At 41.0% G+C, this 18,528-nt stretch overlaps 1 protein-coding gene across 1 annotated transcript in view; it reads right to left on the reverse strand.

Moving 5' to 3' along the window:
* Window positions 1-2,472: 2,472 nt before the first annotated feature.
* The window catches only part of SNX27 (sorting nexin 27), an 82,806-nt gene continuing 66,750 nt past the window's right edge, over window positions 2,473-18,528 (reverse strand). The window contains exons 8-12 of the mRNA XM_082656790.1: window positions 15,493-15,582; window positions 4,765-4,914; window positions 4,307-4,435; window positions 3,864-3,923; window positions 2,473-2,965 (exon numbers count right to left, since the gene is read on the reverse strand). Of these exons, the coding sequence (XP_082512916.1) occupies window positions 2,918-2,965; window positions 3,864-3,923; window positions 4,307-4,435; window positions 4,765-4,914; window positions 15,493-15,582 (477 nt within the window). The 3' untranslated portion in view covers window positions 2,473-2,917. The remainder of the gene's footprint in view (window positions 2,966-3,863; window positions 3,924-4,306; window positions 4,436-4,764; window positions 4,915-15,492; window positions 15,583-18,528) is intronic.

Consider the following 18,528-nt stretch of genomic DNA (forward strand, 5'->3'; position numbering starts at 1 on the left):
ATGAAACTGGATGGGCCAGGCACGGGGATGCTGAACATTTCTCTAATTCCTCCCTGAGAGCTGTCCAGGCCTAGGAGCTGCCCCGAGCACTCGCCTGTGCTGAGCTTAGACCTAGGGCAAGGGGAGGGCAGAAAAATGGAGAGTAAAATAAAAATATAAGGAGCAGAAAACCCAAAGCATGGCCCAAGGGAACCCTTTCTGCAGGGATAGGTGTCTCAGGGCCTGCATTTTCTCCTGATCCATAAAAACTCTGAGTTTTTATGGATAGAAACTCTCCGTTGGGAAGGGAGGACAACAAGAGATCAGAGAGATCCTGCTGGCTCTGCTGGGGCAAAGTAGGGGGAAAGGGGAGCCTCTCTATTTCCCGGAGACAAACTGCAAAAAGAGACTGAGCAGAAGACTCCCTGGGCAGAACCCTGGACTGAGAAAGGTGGTAGGGATTCAAGAAAGGAAGTGCAGAGCAAGGGGGAAAGGGTATCACACTAACACTGCTTCGTGCAAAGAAGAGCTTGACTGGATGGAGCTGTACAGCCACAGCGACCTCTGCCTCCATTGCAGGACGCTGCTGTGGGTGGGAGAGAAGGCGGCGCTGTCCTCCAGGGCTTCCCTGCTTTCCCCTTCTCACTGTAGCTGGGGCTTTGTTAGTGGTACAGCCTCAAGCAGGGGCCAAACAGGCTAACTACCTACAGGGCCCTCACCCAATCTCCAAGCACCAAGTGAGTGCCAGGTCAGAACGACACAGGAGCAGCGTCTATGCACGCTAAAGGCATCCCCGCTACTCTCACATCACAGGTCAGCATCTGGGCTTCCCACGGACTCCCGGATTTGTTCATTCCTCTCCCACTCTGAAGGAATAGGGGCAAACTGCTATTTTTAAAGTTTGAACGAAGCTGGTGCCAAAAGCCTCTTCAGCATCTTGGAGTGGGCAATCAACATACCTTCTTTCCAGGGTCCCTTGGCTCATTATTAAATTTATTTAAGCCAGAAGAAGTTAATTCTGTGCCAAAGCCTCCAAATCAGGGATCACGCCCTGCAATTTTAAACATTCAGCTTTCTTACATTTTGTACTCTGTGATTCCACCTGGGTTTGGAGAAGGTGAGGAAAGATAGGATGTCCTATATGATCCCACACCCCCTGGGGCAAGCGCCTGCCAAGACAACAGAGTGAGAGAGAAAGCAAAGTGGCCTCACAACAATCTGCAAAAACAAGTTACAAAAACAGAAACTTCAAACCACCCCAACACTGCTCAGTGGAGTCGACTACAACCAACTATGGTTGCCTCCCAGTTAGACAAAGCAAAAGATGCCATCCTATGGAGGTTTCTGCTTAGAAGGTAGAGAAGGAAAAAAGTAAAGAAGGCTCAAAAATGTTTCAGGTGCATCGGAGCCTGACTGCATCAGAGCTCCCAATGCAGTACCTTTGGAGGCTGGGGGTTGAGAATGTTGCTCTACCCCAGTCAGCCCTGGCCCCAGATCCTGGCATGTAGCTCTCAGGTCTCAAAAGGTCTAACTGCAAGATCAGATGAGGAGCTCTTTGAGGGACAAAAAGATTTTCCTTCAGGTTCCTTTTAATTCAAAGCTGAGATCCAACCCAAATCAACCGTATTACTACTGCTCCTTCCTGGGTCCTCAGCTGGCTTGGACGGGGTATGGTTTGCCCGGCATGGGCCACCGACCCTTCCAAGTTTCCCCAAGGCCTTGGGGATGCTGTCAGATCCTTCCCCAACATGGGCGTTTAAGGAAGTCACAGAGAATGTAATAGTTATGGGTGGTTATTGGTCAGCAATGGAGTAGGGAAAAGCTTATATTCATAGGGACTTTCTTCTTTCCCTCCCCCTACTTAAGTCCAATCTTTGTGCCTAAAGGTATCAGCTTTAACTCTGGTCCCGAGTACCATCCCTGCTTCAGAACGAGCGGGGAAATGGGAAATCATGACCACTGAGTGTTTCAGGTGTCTGTGGCGTCAACCTCCTGAGCCCGCCCTCCCCTTCATTCTAGGCCTGTTGAGGGAAACCATACAGGGGGCCCTCGGGAAGCAGGAAGATGTGGAATGTGGCTAAAAGCCATGAGTGGAAGAGACAGAGATGGACCAGGAAAGTTGTCTTGGAATCAAGAGAGACCACACCAAGTCTTTAGACTCTCGCTGCAGATCTGCAGCCTTGCTGCCCTTGAGAAACACACCTCTTTCTCCTCCCCAGCAGCCTCTTGGAAGATAAAGAAACTATGCTCCTTGCTCCTCAGACTCTATGGCAACCCATGATCCAGAATCTTCATTCAATACAAAAAAGGGGGGAAAAACCCAAGCAGGTTGTAAACTTTTCGAGTCCTTCATGAGGAGAGGTATTTTTCCCTGTAAATTTTTTTTTTCCTTTTTAAAGTTTGTTTCAAAATAAAGAGAGCAAGAGAGAAGTCATGAATTCTAGTGAAAGGTGTGTAAAAACACAAGCTAAAAAAGGTACTGCCATCAATATGAAATTTAAAAAGAAATATATATATGTATATACGTGCAGCTAATTTGTGTATATATAATTTTTACATACATACATATATATGCCTGAACAGTGCAAATGGATGGAGTTCATAGTTCCAGTTCTAAAAATATAGTACAAGGAGAGTCTGTTGGTATGAGGCCCAGTTGAAAAGACAAAGATACCTTTGGCGAGTCGGTTGGGCTTATTTCTTTTCCTGTCTTAACTCAGTTGACTCCTGGTGCTGACCCATCTGTTGTTCTCTACCAGCTCAATTCCAGAGATATGAAATTCAGAGGGATTATTAATAATATTTAGTTTAGGGCTTTTGAATATAATGACTTTTTTCCTTTTTCTCTTCTTTCGTGTTAATGGTTACTCTGTCTGACATGGGAGACGAAAGGGATAAGAGGATGAGGGTGAAGAGAAGGGAAGAGGGTAACGAAAGGCTAGGTGGCCACATCCCTCTGCTGTGACCTCGCCATCTGGAAAATGTTCTGAAAGGAAAAAAAGAAAAGAGTTACTGGGAAGCCTTAGGTGTCCTCATCTCCTCCCATCTAGAGACAACCCCTCACACAGAAAACGTATGACTGGATGGATGACTTGATCTGATTGGCCTCTTCACTTGATATAACTTTCCATCAAGAATCATAGCCTTTTAGAGTTGGAAGGGACCTAGGATATTAACTATCTGGTTCAGCCTTCCTGTCTCACAGATGAGGAAAGATGAGAAGACTGAGATCCAGGGAGGCTGATTTGTCCAAGATCACAGAGAGAAAAAAAGCTGGGAGAGAATCCAGATCTGATTGCCAGAGCCCAATGTTCTTTCTACTATACCAAGAATATAAATTTTCTTATTCCTGACTTTACCCTCTGAACCTTGGAAACATCTTCTCTGAGAGTAAGTAGCTAATTATTCTGAATGTTTTAAATTCTGTTCCAGCACTGGCATATACAGACAGCAGGAAAGCAGCAGCAAAAACCTTCTCATGCACACGCACTCCTGGTTAGCCTAGACAGACTCTTTCACGTCTCACCCAGTCAGAATGGCTAAAACTGAGGACAGCTGCCCTTCTGGGTCAGGAAGAACACGGAGGGCGACTGACAAAAAACAAGCAGAGGAGGGTGCATGAAGTCATGAGAGATGGAACAGCCTGTAGCCAATGGCCAATCTCTAGACGATGGAAGAAGGGCTTTTTGGCATAGTCCGTTTAGCGTCCAAGGCTAATAACCTCTCTGGAAGAAGATCCTGGCTCACATGGGATAACCAGTCTCTAACTAATACTCCTAGACAGATGGAGATGAGGGCCCCAGGTATTTGGCCACAGGACTATACATTTTAAACAAACAAACAAAAAAAGATAAAAAGGTCAATTCAAGATTGTTTAGAATTACCTCTTTTCTCCACTTGAGCTCGCAGAACACCCTCTCGAAGCATTCATGCATGTAATTGAACTGAAAAAAAAAACAGAGCAACACTCACTGGCTTCTCAAGACCAGGCACCAAAGGACCATGCCTTTGAACTCCTGCCCAGAGTCACCTTCCAAACTTGCTCAGCCTAGAGAAAAACCTTAACAAGCTCCATAAAACCCAGGCCTGGCTCATCTGCTATTCTCTGGCTCCTTCTAGTGGTTAACTGTGAGTCAAGTGGGATATGAAATTGCCAATCCTACTCAGGCCTAAAGGAAAGTCAGGAAGAACCTGGGGCTCTAGGATTCAAACAGATTCAGATCTCAAAACAACAGCTCTACAGCTCTCTCCATTTACGCATTTAGCTTAAGGAGAACTTTAAGCCCAATCTACTTTCCCCGTGCATGCTTCCCCAACTACCACTCACATATGGTGTGAAGATTTTAACCCATCGAGGCTTCTTCTCTCCTCGAGCATATTCAAAACAGAAGGCCATTCCTTCTTCATCTGTATCCCATCGTTGCATCTCATCCCATTCAAATGCTATTACCTGGTTCTAAACAACCGAGAACAAGAGCATAAGTTTGAGAATGCTGGGGAGCTTAGGTAAGATGGTTCTGAACCAGACAGCAGAAAAGAAATCAGTAGAGATGTCTACATCATTTCAGGGAAAAGACTGTGACAGAAGAATAAAAGTCAGTGTAAGCAGCCAGTGAAGGTGAGGAGCAGTGTAGATCCAGAGCCTATTTACCCCAGTCAAAACAGTCTTGATATCATTTCCCCCACAAGGAGGAATTAAAACATAGCAAGTGAGTATCAAAGTATTCCCGGTGTTCCTGGACCATGCCCCCTGACTTCCCAGCTACATGCTAAATGAACTCTCACCTCCAGCTGTCCTTCTTCAGTGCAGGCATGCAGTTTAAAGTGCGTGATGCTGATGGCTGTGATAACATGCCCCTTTCTCCTGGAGTCGCAGGCACAGTGGGGGAAGATGATTTCATTGTAGCCCTCACAAGTCCTTAGCATGTTGAGGTACTAGAGAAAAAAGGAAAGAGAAACAGTGTTACTATGGAACTACACCGTCATCAGGAGCTGCTGCGATGGCACACAAAAGAACCGAGAGAAACCTCGCAACCTGGAGACCTTGCCTCTGGTCTCACGTCCATTGCCAAGCTGGGACAGGGCTCCTAGATGATCCACTATCCTTCTAACTTCCAACTCCATACTTCCAACCCTGCTCTCTTTCTCTACTTATATATATAAATGAAGCCAGAAGAGATACCGCAACCAAGAGCCCTAGGACTAGAGGGAACTCACAATGCCATTTAGTCCAGCCCTCTATTTTCACTGTACCTAAGGGATGGAATCAAATCTATCCTTATAATTAAGGTAAGAGAGCTAATGTTTCTCATCTCTTCTCCAATCAAAAGTTAGAATGATCTCAGTGATGAGGATTAAGCTATCCCAAATCTCATATTCATAAAAAGTTTAAGCTGAAGGAAACTTTAAAAGTTAGTCATTTTACAGAAACTCAGAATAATAATGAGACTTGCTTAATGTCACAGGTAATAGTAAGTGGCACAACCAGGATTAGAAGCCAGGTTTAATTTCTAGGCCTCTGATCCTTTCTCTATTACCAACTAGTCCCATTTAGCCCCACTGCCCCTGGGTCTCCCGCATATATGTCTCCTTAAAAAGCATCTAGACCCAGAACAAGTGACATACGTGACCCTCACAGGTACAATGCGCCAAGACTGACCCAGAGAGGCCTCTGAACTCTTTGTCCCTTCTCCTCTACAGTTAAGGCTGGCCTCTCTCTTACTTAACTCACTATGTTGAGTTGAGAGGGGAGAGAGTAAAAGATAATGAATGGGAAGGAGAGAAGAGAAATAGGGAAAGATGATAAGGAAAAAAGAAGATGCAGGGACTCTGACCTGGTTTCCTCAGTGATTGCCGGGGAAACAAGCAAATAGTCTCAAGTCTGTGTGACACCCCCATCTGCATGTCACACAGGAAGAACAAGGCATAGTGGTGACGTGCGCAGAGAGTTAGAGAGAAGACAAAGGTCTAGCACCCTAGTTGATTTCACCTAGATGGGTACGGAGGTTAGAATACACTGGAGAGCTGCCTTCCGCCTCACCAAGAGAAAAGAAGAGACAGGCACAAAAAGGACCCTAGGCAACCTATGGCTCTGGTACCAAGGAATCGCACCTAAGACTGTCTCTACTGCCACCAGGGACTTTCCGGGAAGACCTAAGGGCCCAGGGGGAAAAAAATTACACCACAGGCTCCCTTCCCTACTTTGTATTTACTTCTGCTTGGGTAAAATAATAGCAACTTTAAAGGTGAAAACTTATAAAGGGGTAGCAAGAACACAGGGACAGGGTCAATACAGAAGTGCCAAAATACTTCATTTGCATCATTTTTCTTCTCTGTCTCCCTCCATTACCCCATCCATCCCCCTTGACCATCACCCATCCTGAACCAGTGATAAACTGCTTAGGCCTTCTACTGGCACTATGAACAAAAATAAATCGCTGGCTACTATCTATACTTTGGTAAATATGACAGGCAGTGGATGATAGGAGAGAACTCTTCTGGGGTTATAACAAGCAGCAAACAGCACAGAGTAGTGATCAAGAGCCTGGGCCCAGAACGCCCCAGGCTTGAATCCTGGACCCATAACTTCCTAACTCTGTAACCTTGGGCAAGTTATTTGAACTCTAGCAAATTATTAAATCCTAGGAGCCTTTGTTTCCTCTTCCATAAAAAGGGAAATAATAGGGCTTCCCTGGTGGCGCAGTGGTTGACAGTCCGCCTGCCAATGCAGGGGACGCGAGTTCGTGCCCCGGTCCGGGAGGATCCCACGTGCTGCGGAGCGGCTGGGCCCGTGAGGCATGGCCGCTGAGCCTGCGCGTCCAGAGCCCGTGCCCCGCAATGGGAGAGGCCACAACAGTGAGAGGCCCGCGTACCGCAAAAAAAATAATAAATAAATAAAATAAATTTTTTTAAAAAAAGGGAAATAATAATAGCATCTATACCATACAGTTATTTGTGACCTTGAAAAGTATCTAGCATAGTACTTAGAACATAATTAGGTATTCAATACATGACAGCTTTAAAAAAAAATTTTAAAGCCTCCATTAAGGTAAGGTGTCATTGGGGAAATTTAAGGTTTTCCCGAGATTATCAGGTCAGGTAGTATCTCTCAGTTTTAAGTGGGCAATCTCTACATTCCTCGATTTGCAGAAAACATAGAGAAGAAATATTTAAAATTTTACATACATCCAAATTTCCAAAGGAAAGTTAATTTTTGTTTTCAAACATGTTTACATAAGGGTGTAGCTATGTACTTCAAACAAAAAATTATCCTGTCTATTCTCCTTTCATATTAAATTCTGAGTAGCTAAATATGTATCCCAAATTACCCTCCTTGACTTGTATACCACTTAGATGATGGTGCACATCAGGCAAGAGAAGAGGACAGGTATGGCATGGGACATTTTATAAATGTTCAATGTTCAGCAAGATAGGTAAATACTGAAACAGGACGGTTATTAAAGCAGAGACAGTACTTAACAGAGCAAAACACTTTAGGTGAGGGATGGAGGTCCATTCTGGAGAACTCTCTGTTCTCCCAAACAACCTGCCAAGGGTCAAACCAGATCTAAAATTGAAATAAAGGCCTGAGAGGAAACTTGGAAGCCAACTCTCCCAAATTCCAAGGGTAGTGTTTCTCAAGCACCTAAAGTTGCAGACTCACTAGGGTGCTTCTGTAAAAATCTTCACAAATATTTCTAGGTCATACCCGTAGAGGTTCTGGTTTAGTAAATGTGAGGTGGGCTCCAGAAATCTGCATTTTGAGCAGGCTTGACAAGTGATTCCCATGTAACTGGGCTGGCAACTACACTTTGAGAAACACTGACTTCCACATAATACTGCCTTTTGTGAAATCATTAAAAATTATGTTGACAAACACAAACCCAGAAACTTTTTTTCTTTTTTAATAAGTTTATTTATTTTATTTATTTATCTATGGCTGTGTTGGGTCTTCGTTGCTGCATGCAGGCTTTCTCTATTTGCGGCGAGTGGAGGCTACTCTTCGTTGCAGTGCGCGGGCTTCTCATTGCAGTGGCTTCTCTTGTTGTGGAGCACGGGCTCTAGGCGTGCAGCTTCAGTAGTTGTGGCGCACAGGCTTATTTGCTCCGCGGCATGTGGGATCTTCCTGGACCAGGGCTCGAACCCACGTCCTCTGCATCGGCAGGCGGATTCTTAACCACTGCGCCACCAGGGAACCCCAAACCCAGAAACTTCTTATTTGTCAGTTCAACAATGGCAAGATATAAGTTACACATGTTCACTGCTTGTGTGAGAGTTGAAAAAAAAGAGAGAGGGACTTCCCTGGTGGTGCAGTTGTTATGAATCCGCCTGCCAATGCAGGGGACACGGGTTCAAGCTCTGGTCCGGGAAGATCCCACATGCCACAGAGCAACTAAGCCTGTGTGCAACAGCTACTGAGCCTGCACTCTAGAGCCTGCAAGCTACAACTACGGAGCCCGCGAGCCACAACTACTGAAGCCTGCGCGCCCAGAGCCCGTGCTCCGCAACAAGAGAAGCCACTGTAATGAGAAGCCCGTGCACCGCAACGAAGAGTAGCCCCCGCTCGCTGCAACTAGAGAAAGCCCACGTGCAGCAACGAAGACCCAACGCAGCCAAAAATAAGATAAATAAATATTAAAGACTTAAAAAAAAGAGAGAGAGAGAAAAAAGAAAAAACAAGTCTTATGTACACTATATTCTCAACCATCCTAATTTGAGATTCAATCTAACTTTGCAAACCGGTAAAAAACAAAAACATTTTGATCACACTGGGTATTACAAACTATGGCAAAGGTATGAGCTGTCCTCTGTATTCGGAGAGCAAGGGAACTTACACAAAGCTTATTTATCTGTTAACTTTGGAATATTTTGTCAAGATTCTACTTGAGAGCTAACAACCTGAACATCCCCAATTTACAGAAAAGAAACTGAAAGTGACAAGTTTGTGAATTGCTGAAGGTCTCACAGTGATCTGGCAACTAATCGTAGTGATACGGCCTAATCTCAGGCCTATCAACTGTGCTAAGTTGTTATAATGGTATCAAGACCTACGGGCTCTGAAGGGTCCATCTGAGGTGGTAGTTTCAATGTATTGACCATTGACTAGGCTAATGTCTTTGAACACTGATACCTGAATAAAACCCAAACTTTTGTCAGGGGGGAGGTCTTTAAAATAGGACTGCAGTATTATGGGGCCGGTACACACTTGTACACTGGCACTAGGTTTTCAAGAGAAGCATATTTTATACTCAGTTCAGATGACCCACGGGGAAACCTATCAATGTACTAACTGCACTTGTGTTCTTAACTGAGGATTACAAGATACAAACTTGAGTCTAAAAAATAATTTCATAATAGATTACTATGCTTGTTAAACTCAGATTTTCTATATTTTGCCACAGAACAACCCAAACCTATTTATTTCTCTAGCACTTTGCACTGTGCTTGGCACACACTTGGTGCTCAACAAATATTTTTTGTTAAATGTATAAATGGAAGCTAGTGTGTTTAGAGTGCTATATGTGCAAAGAAACGATCTGTATTCCATATTCAGAAGGCCTTATGAAATTACTTTGATTCTGCTGGCTTTGACAAAGGCAAAGAACTATTGCAGAGGTGGATAGCCCTTTTCAGTAGAAGATGCAGATGTGTTGGTCAGAATCATGCATTAATATATAGAAGACAATACCATTATCTTAAAGAAGAGGTGGAAGTTGAGTTTTAAAATCCTGTCTCCCACATAGCAAAATTCCCTTTACCAAAATTCTGCCAAGACTTTATTCTATTTTTTAAAAAACATTTTTATTTATTTTCAAATATTTATTTATTTATTTGGCTGCCCCGTAGCACACGGGATCTTCGTTGCAGTGTGCGGGATCTTTTTAGTTGAGGCTCTTAGCTGTGGCATGTGGGATCTAGTTCCCTGACCAGGGATTGAACCCAGGCCCCCTGCATTGGGAGCATGGAGTCTTAACCACTGGACCACCAGGGAAGTCCCAAAACTTAATTCTATTTAAAAGATTTTTGTGTTGTCTATTTCAGCCTGTTGGTATGCAGAACATTGGTGGATGGTTCCCTTTTTGTTACGTGAGTGATAAAATAACTATTCCACCTAGATATAAGACTATGAGCTTAAGTTCAGTGGCTAACTTGTTTCCATTCTTATTCCAATACAATTAATTAATTTAAAAAATAAATAAAGTTATTTATTTATTTTTGGCTGCGTTGGGTATTCATCGCAGTGCGCGGGTTTCTCATTGTGGTGGCTTCTCTTGCTGCCGAGCACAGGTTCTAGGCGCACAGGCTTCAGCAGTTGTGGCACACCAGCTCAGTAGTTGTGGTTCACAGGCTCTAGAGCACAGGCTCAGCAGTTGTGGTGCATGGGCTTAGCTGCTCCGTGGCATGTGGTATCTTCCCGGACCAGGGCTCGAACCCATGTCCCCTGCATTGGCAGGCAGATTCTTAACCACTGTGCCACCAGGGAAGTCCCAATACAATTAATTTAGATAGATCAACATTCCCTCCTAAGAACTGCTCAGAAAGTACAAAAGAAATTCAAGTGACCTATCAGAATTATTACCAATGCAATTACTGCCTTGTGTAAAAACTGTACGAAAACTATTATGAAAAACTATAACTGGAAAATTTTCAACTATCTGAATTGGCCAAGAAAGAAGTTTTAAGATGATATGAGTGGAAGTTTTCATAAATGTTCTTCACAAATTTTATTTTTGACAATTTTCATCCCTCTATTTACAGCAGATACCAATTCAAAACTAATTTTGAAATATTCCAAGAACATCATAGGTAGCCCTCTCCAACAGAACTTTCTGTGATGATGAAAATGTTCCATATCTGGGCTGTCCAATACAGTAGCTACTAGCCACATGTGACTACTCAACACCTGAAATGTGCTAATGCATCGGAAGAACTGGATTTTAAATTTTATTTAAGTTAAATGAATTTAAAATTAAATTTAAATAGCCACATGAGGCTAGCAGCTATGGAATCAAACAACACAGCTCTAGGATATCATACTAACCAAACGCACTACTGAGCGTAAATGTTTAAGCAACTACACAGATGGGAGTTAGGAAAACAAATGATTTTGTGATTGCTAAATCACAACTAAAATAATTTCTAATGTTAAACATCCAAATATTAATTCTTACAGAATCTTATTTTTATCATATTAAATGTTTTACACATCTAATTTTAGGACTTTTTATTATCAAAAAGAATACTGTTTGGTTATTATTAATAATAAAGTTATATACCTATATATACCACAATAAGCTTTCTGTGTGCTAAATGGAGGAACACAATGGACTTTATATCAAGGTCTGTATCTCCCTCCTTCTTTTTAAATCAGTTAAGCCACTGACCAGGTTGTAAACATCTTTCAAAAATGACTAGAATAGGTTTCAGAGATAAGAAGGGGCATTTTCAAAAAGCACATGAAAAGATGCTCAACATCACTAATTATTAGAGAAATGCAAATCAAAACTACAATGAGGTATCACCTCACACCAGTCAGAATGGCCATCATCAAAAAGTCTACAAATAACAAATACTGGAGAGGGTGTGGAGAAAAGGGAACCCTCTTACACTGTTGGTGGAAATGTAAGCTGATGCAGCCACTGTGGAAAACAGTATGGCAGTTCCTCATAAAACTAAAAATAGAACTACCATATGACCCAGCAACTCCACTCCTGGGCATATATCTATACAAAACCGTCATTCAAAAAGATATATGCGGGCTTCCCTGGTGGTGCAGTGGTTAAGAATCCGCCTGCCAATGCAGGGGACATGGGTTAGAGCCCTGGTCTGGGAAGATCCCACATGCAGCAGAACAACTAAGCCCGTGCGTCACAGCTTCTGAGCCTGTGCTCTAGAGCCCGCGAGTCACAACTACTGAGCTGGTGTGCCACAACTACTAAAGCCCATGCCCCTAGAGCCTGTGCTCGGCAACAAGAGAAGCCACTGCAATGAGAAGCCCACGCACCTCAATGAAGAGTAGCCCCCACTCATCACAACAAGAGAAAGCCCGCACACAGCAACAGAGACCCAACACAGCCAAAAATGAAAATAAATAAAATAAATTTATAAAAAAAAATGCACCCCTATGTTCATAGCAGCACTATTCACAATAGCCAAGACATAGAAACAACCTAAATGTCCATCAACAGATGAATGGATAAAGATGTGTTACATATATACAATGGAATACTACTCAGTGCTATAAAAAAGAACAAAATAATGCCATTTGCAGCAACATGGATGCAACTAGAGATTATCATACTAAATGAAGTCAGAAGGAGAAAGACAAATACCATACAATATCACTTATATGTGGAATCTAAATTATGACACAAATGAACCTATCTACAAAACAGAAACACAGACACAGAGACCAGACTGGTGGTTGCCAAGGGGGAGGAGGTTGAAGGAAAAATGGAGTGGGAGGTTGGTGTTAGCAGATGTAAGCTTTTATATACAGAATGGATGAACAACAAGGTCCTACTGTACAGCACAGAGAACTATATTCAATATCCTATGATAAACCATAATGAAAAAGAATATTAAAATGAAGTATGTGTATATGTGTGTGTGTATATATATATATATTTTTATATATATATATATATATATATATATATATATATATAGCTGAATCACTTTGCTGTGCAGCAGGAATTAACACAACATTGTAAATCAACTATACTTCATTAAAAAATATTGAAAAATAAAATCTATAAAACAATAAATACTGGAGAGGGTATGGAGAAAAGGGAACCCTCCTGCACTGTTGGTGGGAATGTAAATTGGTATAGCCACTATGGAGAACGGTATGGAGGTTCCTTAAAAAACTAAAAATAGAGCTACCATATGACCCAGGAATCCCACTCCTGGGCACATACCCTGAGAAAGCCATAATTCAAAAAGAGACATGTACCACAATGTTCACTGCAGCTCTATTTACAATGGCCAGGACATGGAAGCAACCTAAGTGTCCACTGACAGATGAATGGATAAAGAAGATGCGGCACATATATACAATGGAATATTACTCAGCCATAAAAAGAAACGAAATTGAGTTATTTGTAGTGAGGTGGATGGACCTAGAGTCTGTCATACAGAGTGAAGTAAGTCAGAAAGAGAAAAACAAATACCATATGCTAACACATATATATGGAATCTAAGAAAAAAAAAACACAGTTATGAAGAACCTAGGGGCAGGACAGGAATAATGACGCAGATGTAGAGAATGGACTTGAGGACACGGGGAGGGGGAAGGGTAAGCTGGGATGAAATGAGAGAGTGGCATGGACTCATATATACTACCAAATGTAAAATAGATAGCTAGTGGGAACCAGCCGCATAGTACAGGGAGATAAGTTCAGTGCTTTGTGACCACCTAGAGGGGTGGGATAGGGAGGGTGGGAGGGAGACGCAAGAGGGAGGAGATATGGGGATACATGTATATGTATAGCTGATTCACTTTGTTATAAAGCAGAAACTAACACAGCATTGTAAAGCAATTATACTCCAATAGAGATGTTTAAAAAAAAAAAGTGTGTGTGTATGTATATATATATACACACACACACACACACACACACATATATACATACACACACACACACACACACACACATATACATATATGGCTGAATCACTTTGCTGTGCAGTAGAATTAACACAACATTGTAAATCAACTATACTTCAATTAAAAATATATCGAAAAATAAAATCTATAAACAGTAAATGCTGGAGAGGGTATGGAGAAAAGGGAAGCCTCCTGCACTGTTGGTGGGAATGTAAATTGGTACAACCACTATGGAGAACAGTATGGAGGTTCCTTAAAAAACTAAAAATAGAGCTACCATATGACCTAGCAATCCCACTCCTGGGCATATATCCGGAGAAAACCATAATTCAAAAAGATACATGGACCCCAATGTTCACTGCAGCACTATTTACAATAGCCAGGACATGGAAGCAACCTAAGTGTCCATCGACAGATGAATGGATAAAGAAGATGTGGCACATGTATACAATGGAATATTACTCAGCCATAAAAAGGAACAAAATTGAGTTATTTGTAATGAGGTGGATGGATCTAGAGTCTGTCATACAGAGTGAAGTAAGTCAGAAAAAGAAAAACAAATACTGTATGCTAACGCACATATATGGAATCTAAAAAAATGGTACTGATGAACCTAGTGGCAAGGCAGGAATAAAGACGCAAACATAAAGAACGGACTTGAGGAGGGAAGAGGAAGCTGGGACGAAGTAAGAGAGTAGCATTGACATATATACACTACTAAATGTAAAATGGATGGCTAGTGGGAAGCTGCTGCAGAGCACAGGAGATCAGCTCAATGCTTTGTGACAACCTAGAGGGGTGGGATAGGGAGGGCAGGAGGGAGGCTCAACAAGGAGGGGATATGGGGATATATGTATATATGTATACACATAGCTGATTCACTTTGTTGTACAGCAGAAACTAACACAACATTGTAAAGCAATTATATTCCAATAAAGATGTAAAAAAAAAGTAAAGAAATTAATAATTGTTGGACTTTAGTTAATATATAACAAGTGTACCATATTAAGTAAGATAGGAACTCTGTACTATCTCCTTAGTTTTTTCTGTAATATGAAACTGCTATAAATTCTGTCAATAAAAAAGTAAAAAAACCAAAAAACAAAAAAAAACTAAAAATAGAACTACCATATGATACAGCAATCCCACTCCTGGGCATGTATCTGGAGAAAACCAAAATTCAGAAAGATACATGCACCCCGATGTTTACTGCAGCACTATTCACAATAGCCAAGACACGGAAACAACTAAATGTCCATCAGCAGAGGAATGGATAAAGAAGATGTGGTACATATATACAATGGAATATTACTCAGCCATAAAAAAGAATGAAATAATGCCATTTGCAGCAACATGGATGGACCTAGAGATTATCATACTAAATGAAGGAAGTCAGGAGGTGAAAGACAAATACCATATGATATCACCCATATGTGAAATCTAAAAAATAATACAAATGAATGTATATACAAAACAGAAACTGACTCACAGACTTTGAAAACAAACTTATGGTTACCAAAGGGGAACGGTGCGGGGGAGGGATAAATTAGGAGGTTTGGGATTAACATATACACACTATATGTATTAAAGTAGGAGGTTTAGGATTAACATATACACACTAACACATACACTCTATATTTTACTATATGTAAAATAGGGATAAATAGATAATCAACAAGGACGTACTGTATAGCACAGGGAACTCTACTCAATATTCTGTAATAACCTATATGGGAAAAGAATCTGAAAAAGAATGGATATATGTATAACTGAGTCACTTTGTTGTATATCTGAAACTAACACAACTTTGTAAATCAACTATACTCCAATATAAAATTAAATTAAATAAAAAAAAGAGATAAAAAGGGGCATTTTATAAAGAGATTATGGGGACATAAACCTACCATGACCATTTTCCTTTGTTCATACAGCTTCTGTAATTGGTAGGATTTTTCCTCTGCTTTGATGTAACCTTTTTTCACATCATCAACAGCCTGTCACCAAAACAAGGCAGGGAAGAAAGAAATGTAAAAATTAGTATCAAGTACATTCTTGATAAAAATAAAGAGACATAGATTCATTTTCACAATAACTCTTATCCATCTGGTTATCACCAGTAAACTCTGCCACATGGGTATATTTACTGGAATAAGTAGTATTTAATGAGTGTCTGGTATGTGCTCAAGGATTGTTCTAGGCACGTGAGGGATCTGGTTTCTCCTGTAAAGAGATTTAAATTCTGGTTAATTTATACATGAGAAAGAATTACAGAACACTGCAAGATAGTATACAATACTGTATTAAAGATAATAGTGAAGTAGCAAAAAATGTGTGACATAGATAGTAAGTGATACATGCAGCCAGAACAGGAGAGCTTATTGCTAACCGTAGTTATCAAGGAAGTCTCGGTTGGACCTCAAAGGAGAGGTTGAATAGAAGAAACTACAAGCTAAAGTCAGGAAACAGGAATGGGTTTGACCTTAAATACATTCAGGAGACAGACTTGCCTGATTTGAATAAAGGGTACATGTTAGGGGACAATGAAAAATAATTCTGAATGGGTAGGTTAATAGGGTATGAAGGATCCTAAAGAGCAGGCACAGGAATTTAGACTTAAGGAGAGTAGAGAGCTAAAATAAATAATAAAAAAACTGTTGTTATTGTTGTTTTTTAAGAAAGATTGATCTGTATATGACTGCCCAAATGATTTAAGCCAAGGAGAGAATGAAACAAGGGAGATCAACGATGTTGTGGTACTTTAAGCATGAAATGAAACAAGACCTTAATCTAGGGTGGTAACAACTGGAAGAGAGGAAGTGATAAATCTGAGACCATGAACCAAAAAACTTTCAGAGAGGACTTGATACAGGCATGAAGGTACCCAGATATAATATTCTAATATGCTAATTCTAAACTATTCCTGGTTCAGCCATATGAAACATACGTCCCCTTTCCAACCTTACTCTACTCCTCCACTCCAAGAAAAACGTAAAAAATCTAATGGAAGGGAAAACTGATCTTTGGAAGGAAAAAAAGAAAAAGAACAAATAGAACCATTTGTCTAGGGCATTCAGGATCTAACCTCAGTGAGTTACTGAAAGGACAACTCTACACAGACACCAGGCAGGGGCCCACTTGAATCTTTATCAGAAAACTGCTGATTTCCTTAAGGCAGAAATCATTCCCCATAGTCTTTTAAGGGAAAATATTTGCATAACAGAATGAATTCAGGACTGAAGTTAAGAGACTAGTTCAAATTCTAGCTGTCACCTACCAATATGCACTTGAGTAAGTCACTTAAACCCTCTCAGTCTGTAAAACAGGAATAACATTCATCTTGTAGGTGGACAACAAAATGAGATAAAAGATGTTAATAGTTTTGTAAAGTATATATAAATATATATAAATAGTTACTATTACTATCATTTATATTAGCATCATTTAGCTGTTAAAATTCCTCTAAGAACCACACAAGGATATTAATATCCTGCCTGGGACTGCCTAATGGAAAGATTATGGCAGTGTCTCCCCAGTCCTAGCCGTATAAGCAAGGATTCACTTAGTCAGAGAGGATTATATTCACAGAGGCGATGCTCAATAAGAACTGCCACCAATGTCCTGAAGAACCTGAACATTCTGTTGTTTATCACCAAAAGACTCAGCTGCTCCAGGTCAAATTTAAATCAGTTACTGAAAAGCTGGGAGAGAAGTAAAGAGGGAAAACAAACAAATGAATACTGGTTTATCTATTCAGTTTCCCCAATACCTAGAACTGTGTCTGACTAGTAATAGCACTTAAATATTGATGAATGTTTCCCCAGGGCAGAGGTGGGTCATCTACCCAGAGTGAACATCTACTCCAGCAGCTCTAAGTGACCTATTTTCACATGGGGCAGTAAAAATGTTCTCTCCTCACTCATTTCTAATCAAGATTATACTGCTTGACTAGCCCTGAGTGAAAAACATAAATATTACCACACTAGATTCCTTTTTCCCTTAATTAAAAATTTTTTATTAAGGTAAAAGACATACATAATTTTTTAAAATGTGTATTACTAAGAGGTGCCTAATAAAAATAAGTCTCCTGATTCCACAGCCTCATTACACAGATACTTTAAAGCACTGTAAACAGTTTTTTGTGATATTCCTTTCATAATTCTAAATGTCATGCCTATGCTGCTAATTCCTAACTTATCAATTTTAGACAATGTTGACTTGCTGTTAAAAATAGTAAGTTTTAGGGACTTCCCTGGAGGTCCAGTGGTTGAGAATCCATGCTTCCACTGCAGAGGGCATGGGTTCGATCCCTAGTCAGGGAACTAGGATCCCACAGGCCACACAGTGTGGCCAAAAAAAATAATAATAATAAAATAAATAAATAAGTTTTAGCTTTCTTATACCACTCCTACACTCTCACTTCTTCTTCCTTCAACACCTCAATAAAAATTAAATCAAGGGCTTCCCTGGTGGCGCAGTGGTTGAGAGTCCGCCTGCCGATGCAGGGGACACGGGTTCGTGCCCTGGCCTGGGAAGATCCCACATGCCGTGGAGCGGCTGGGCCCGTGAGCCATGGCCACTGAGCCTGCGCATCCGGAGCCTGTGCTCCGCAATGGGAGAGGTCACAACAGTGAGAGGCCCACGTACCGCCAAAAAAAAAATTAATTAATTAATTAAATCAATAATGAGTATTGATTATTGTAAGCATGTAAACATTGTTCACAACTAAATCATGTACTGTACCAGGGCTTCCTCTCTTGTACATTTTTTTTTTCCTCTTAGGTTAACTGCCTGTTTGTTTGTAACCTTCCACATGCCTCTCACCAATTCTTCCATGATAACCAAAGTCATGTTGATTCATTCAAACATTCATTTTCTAAAAACTGTTGACTGTTCTCATCTGCTGTGTCTCATCCTCTTCTCTTTGCAGGTTTATGCCTCTT

The sequence above is a fragment of the Grampus griseus genome (genome assembly GCF_964374135.1).
Source record: "Grampus griseus genome assembly, chromosome: 1".
In the NCBI taxonomy this organism is placed as follows: Eukaryota; Metazoa; Chordata; class Mammalia; order Artiodactyla; family Delphinidae; genus Grampus; species Grampus griseus.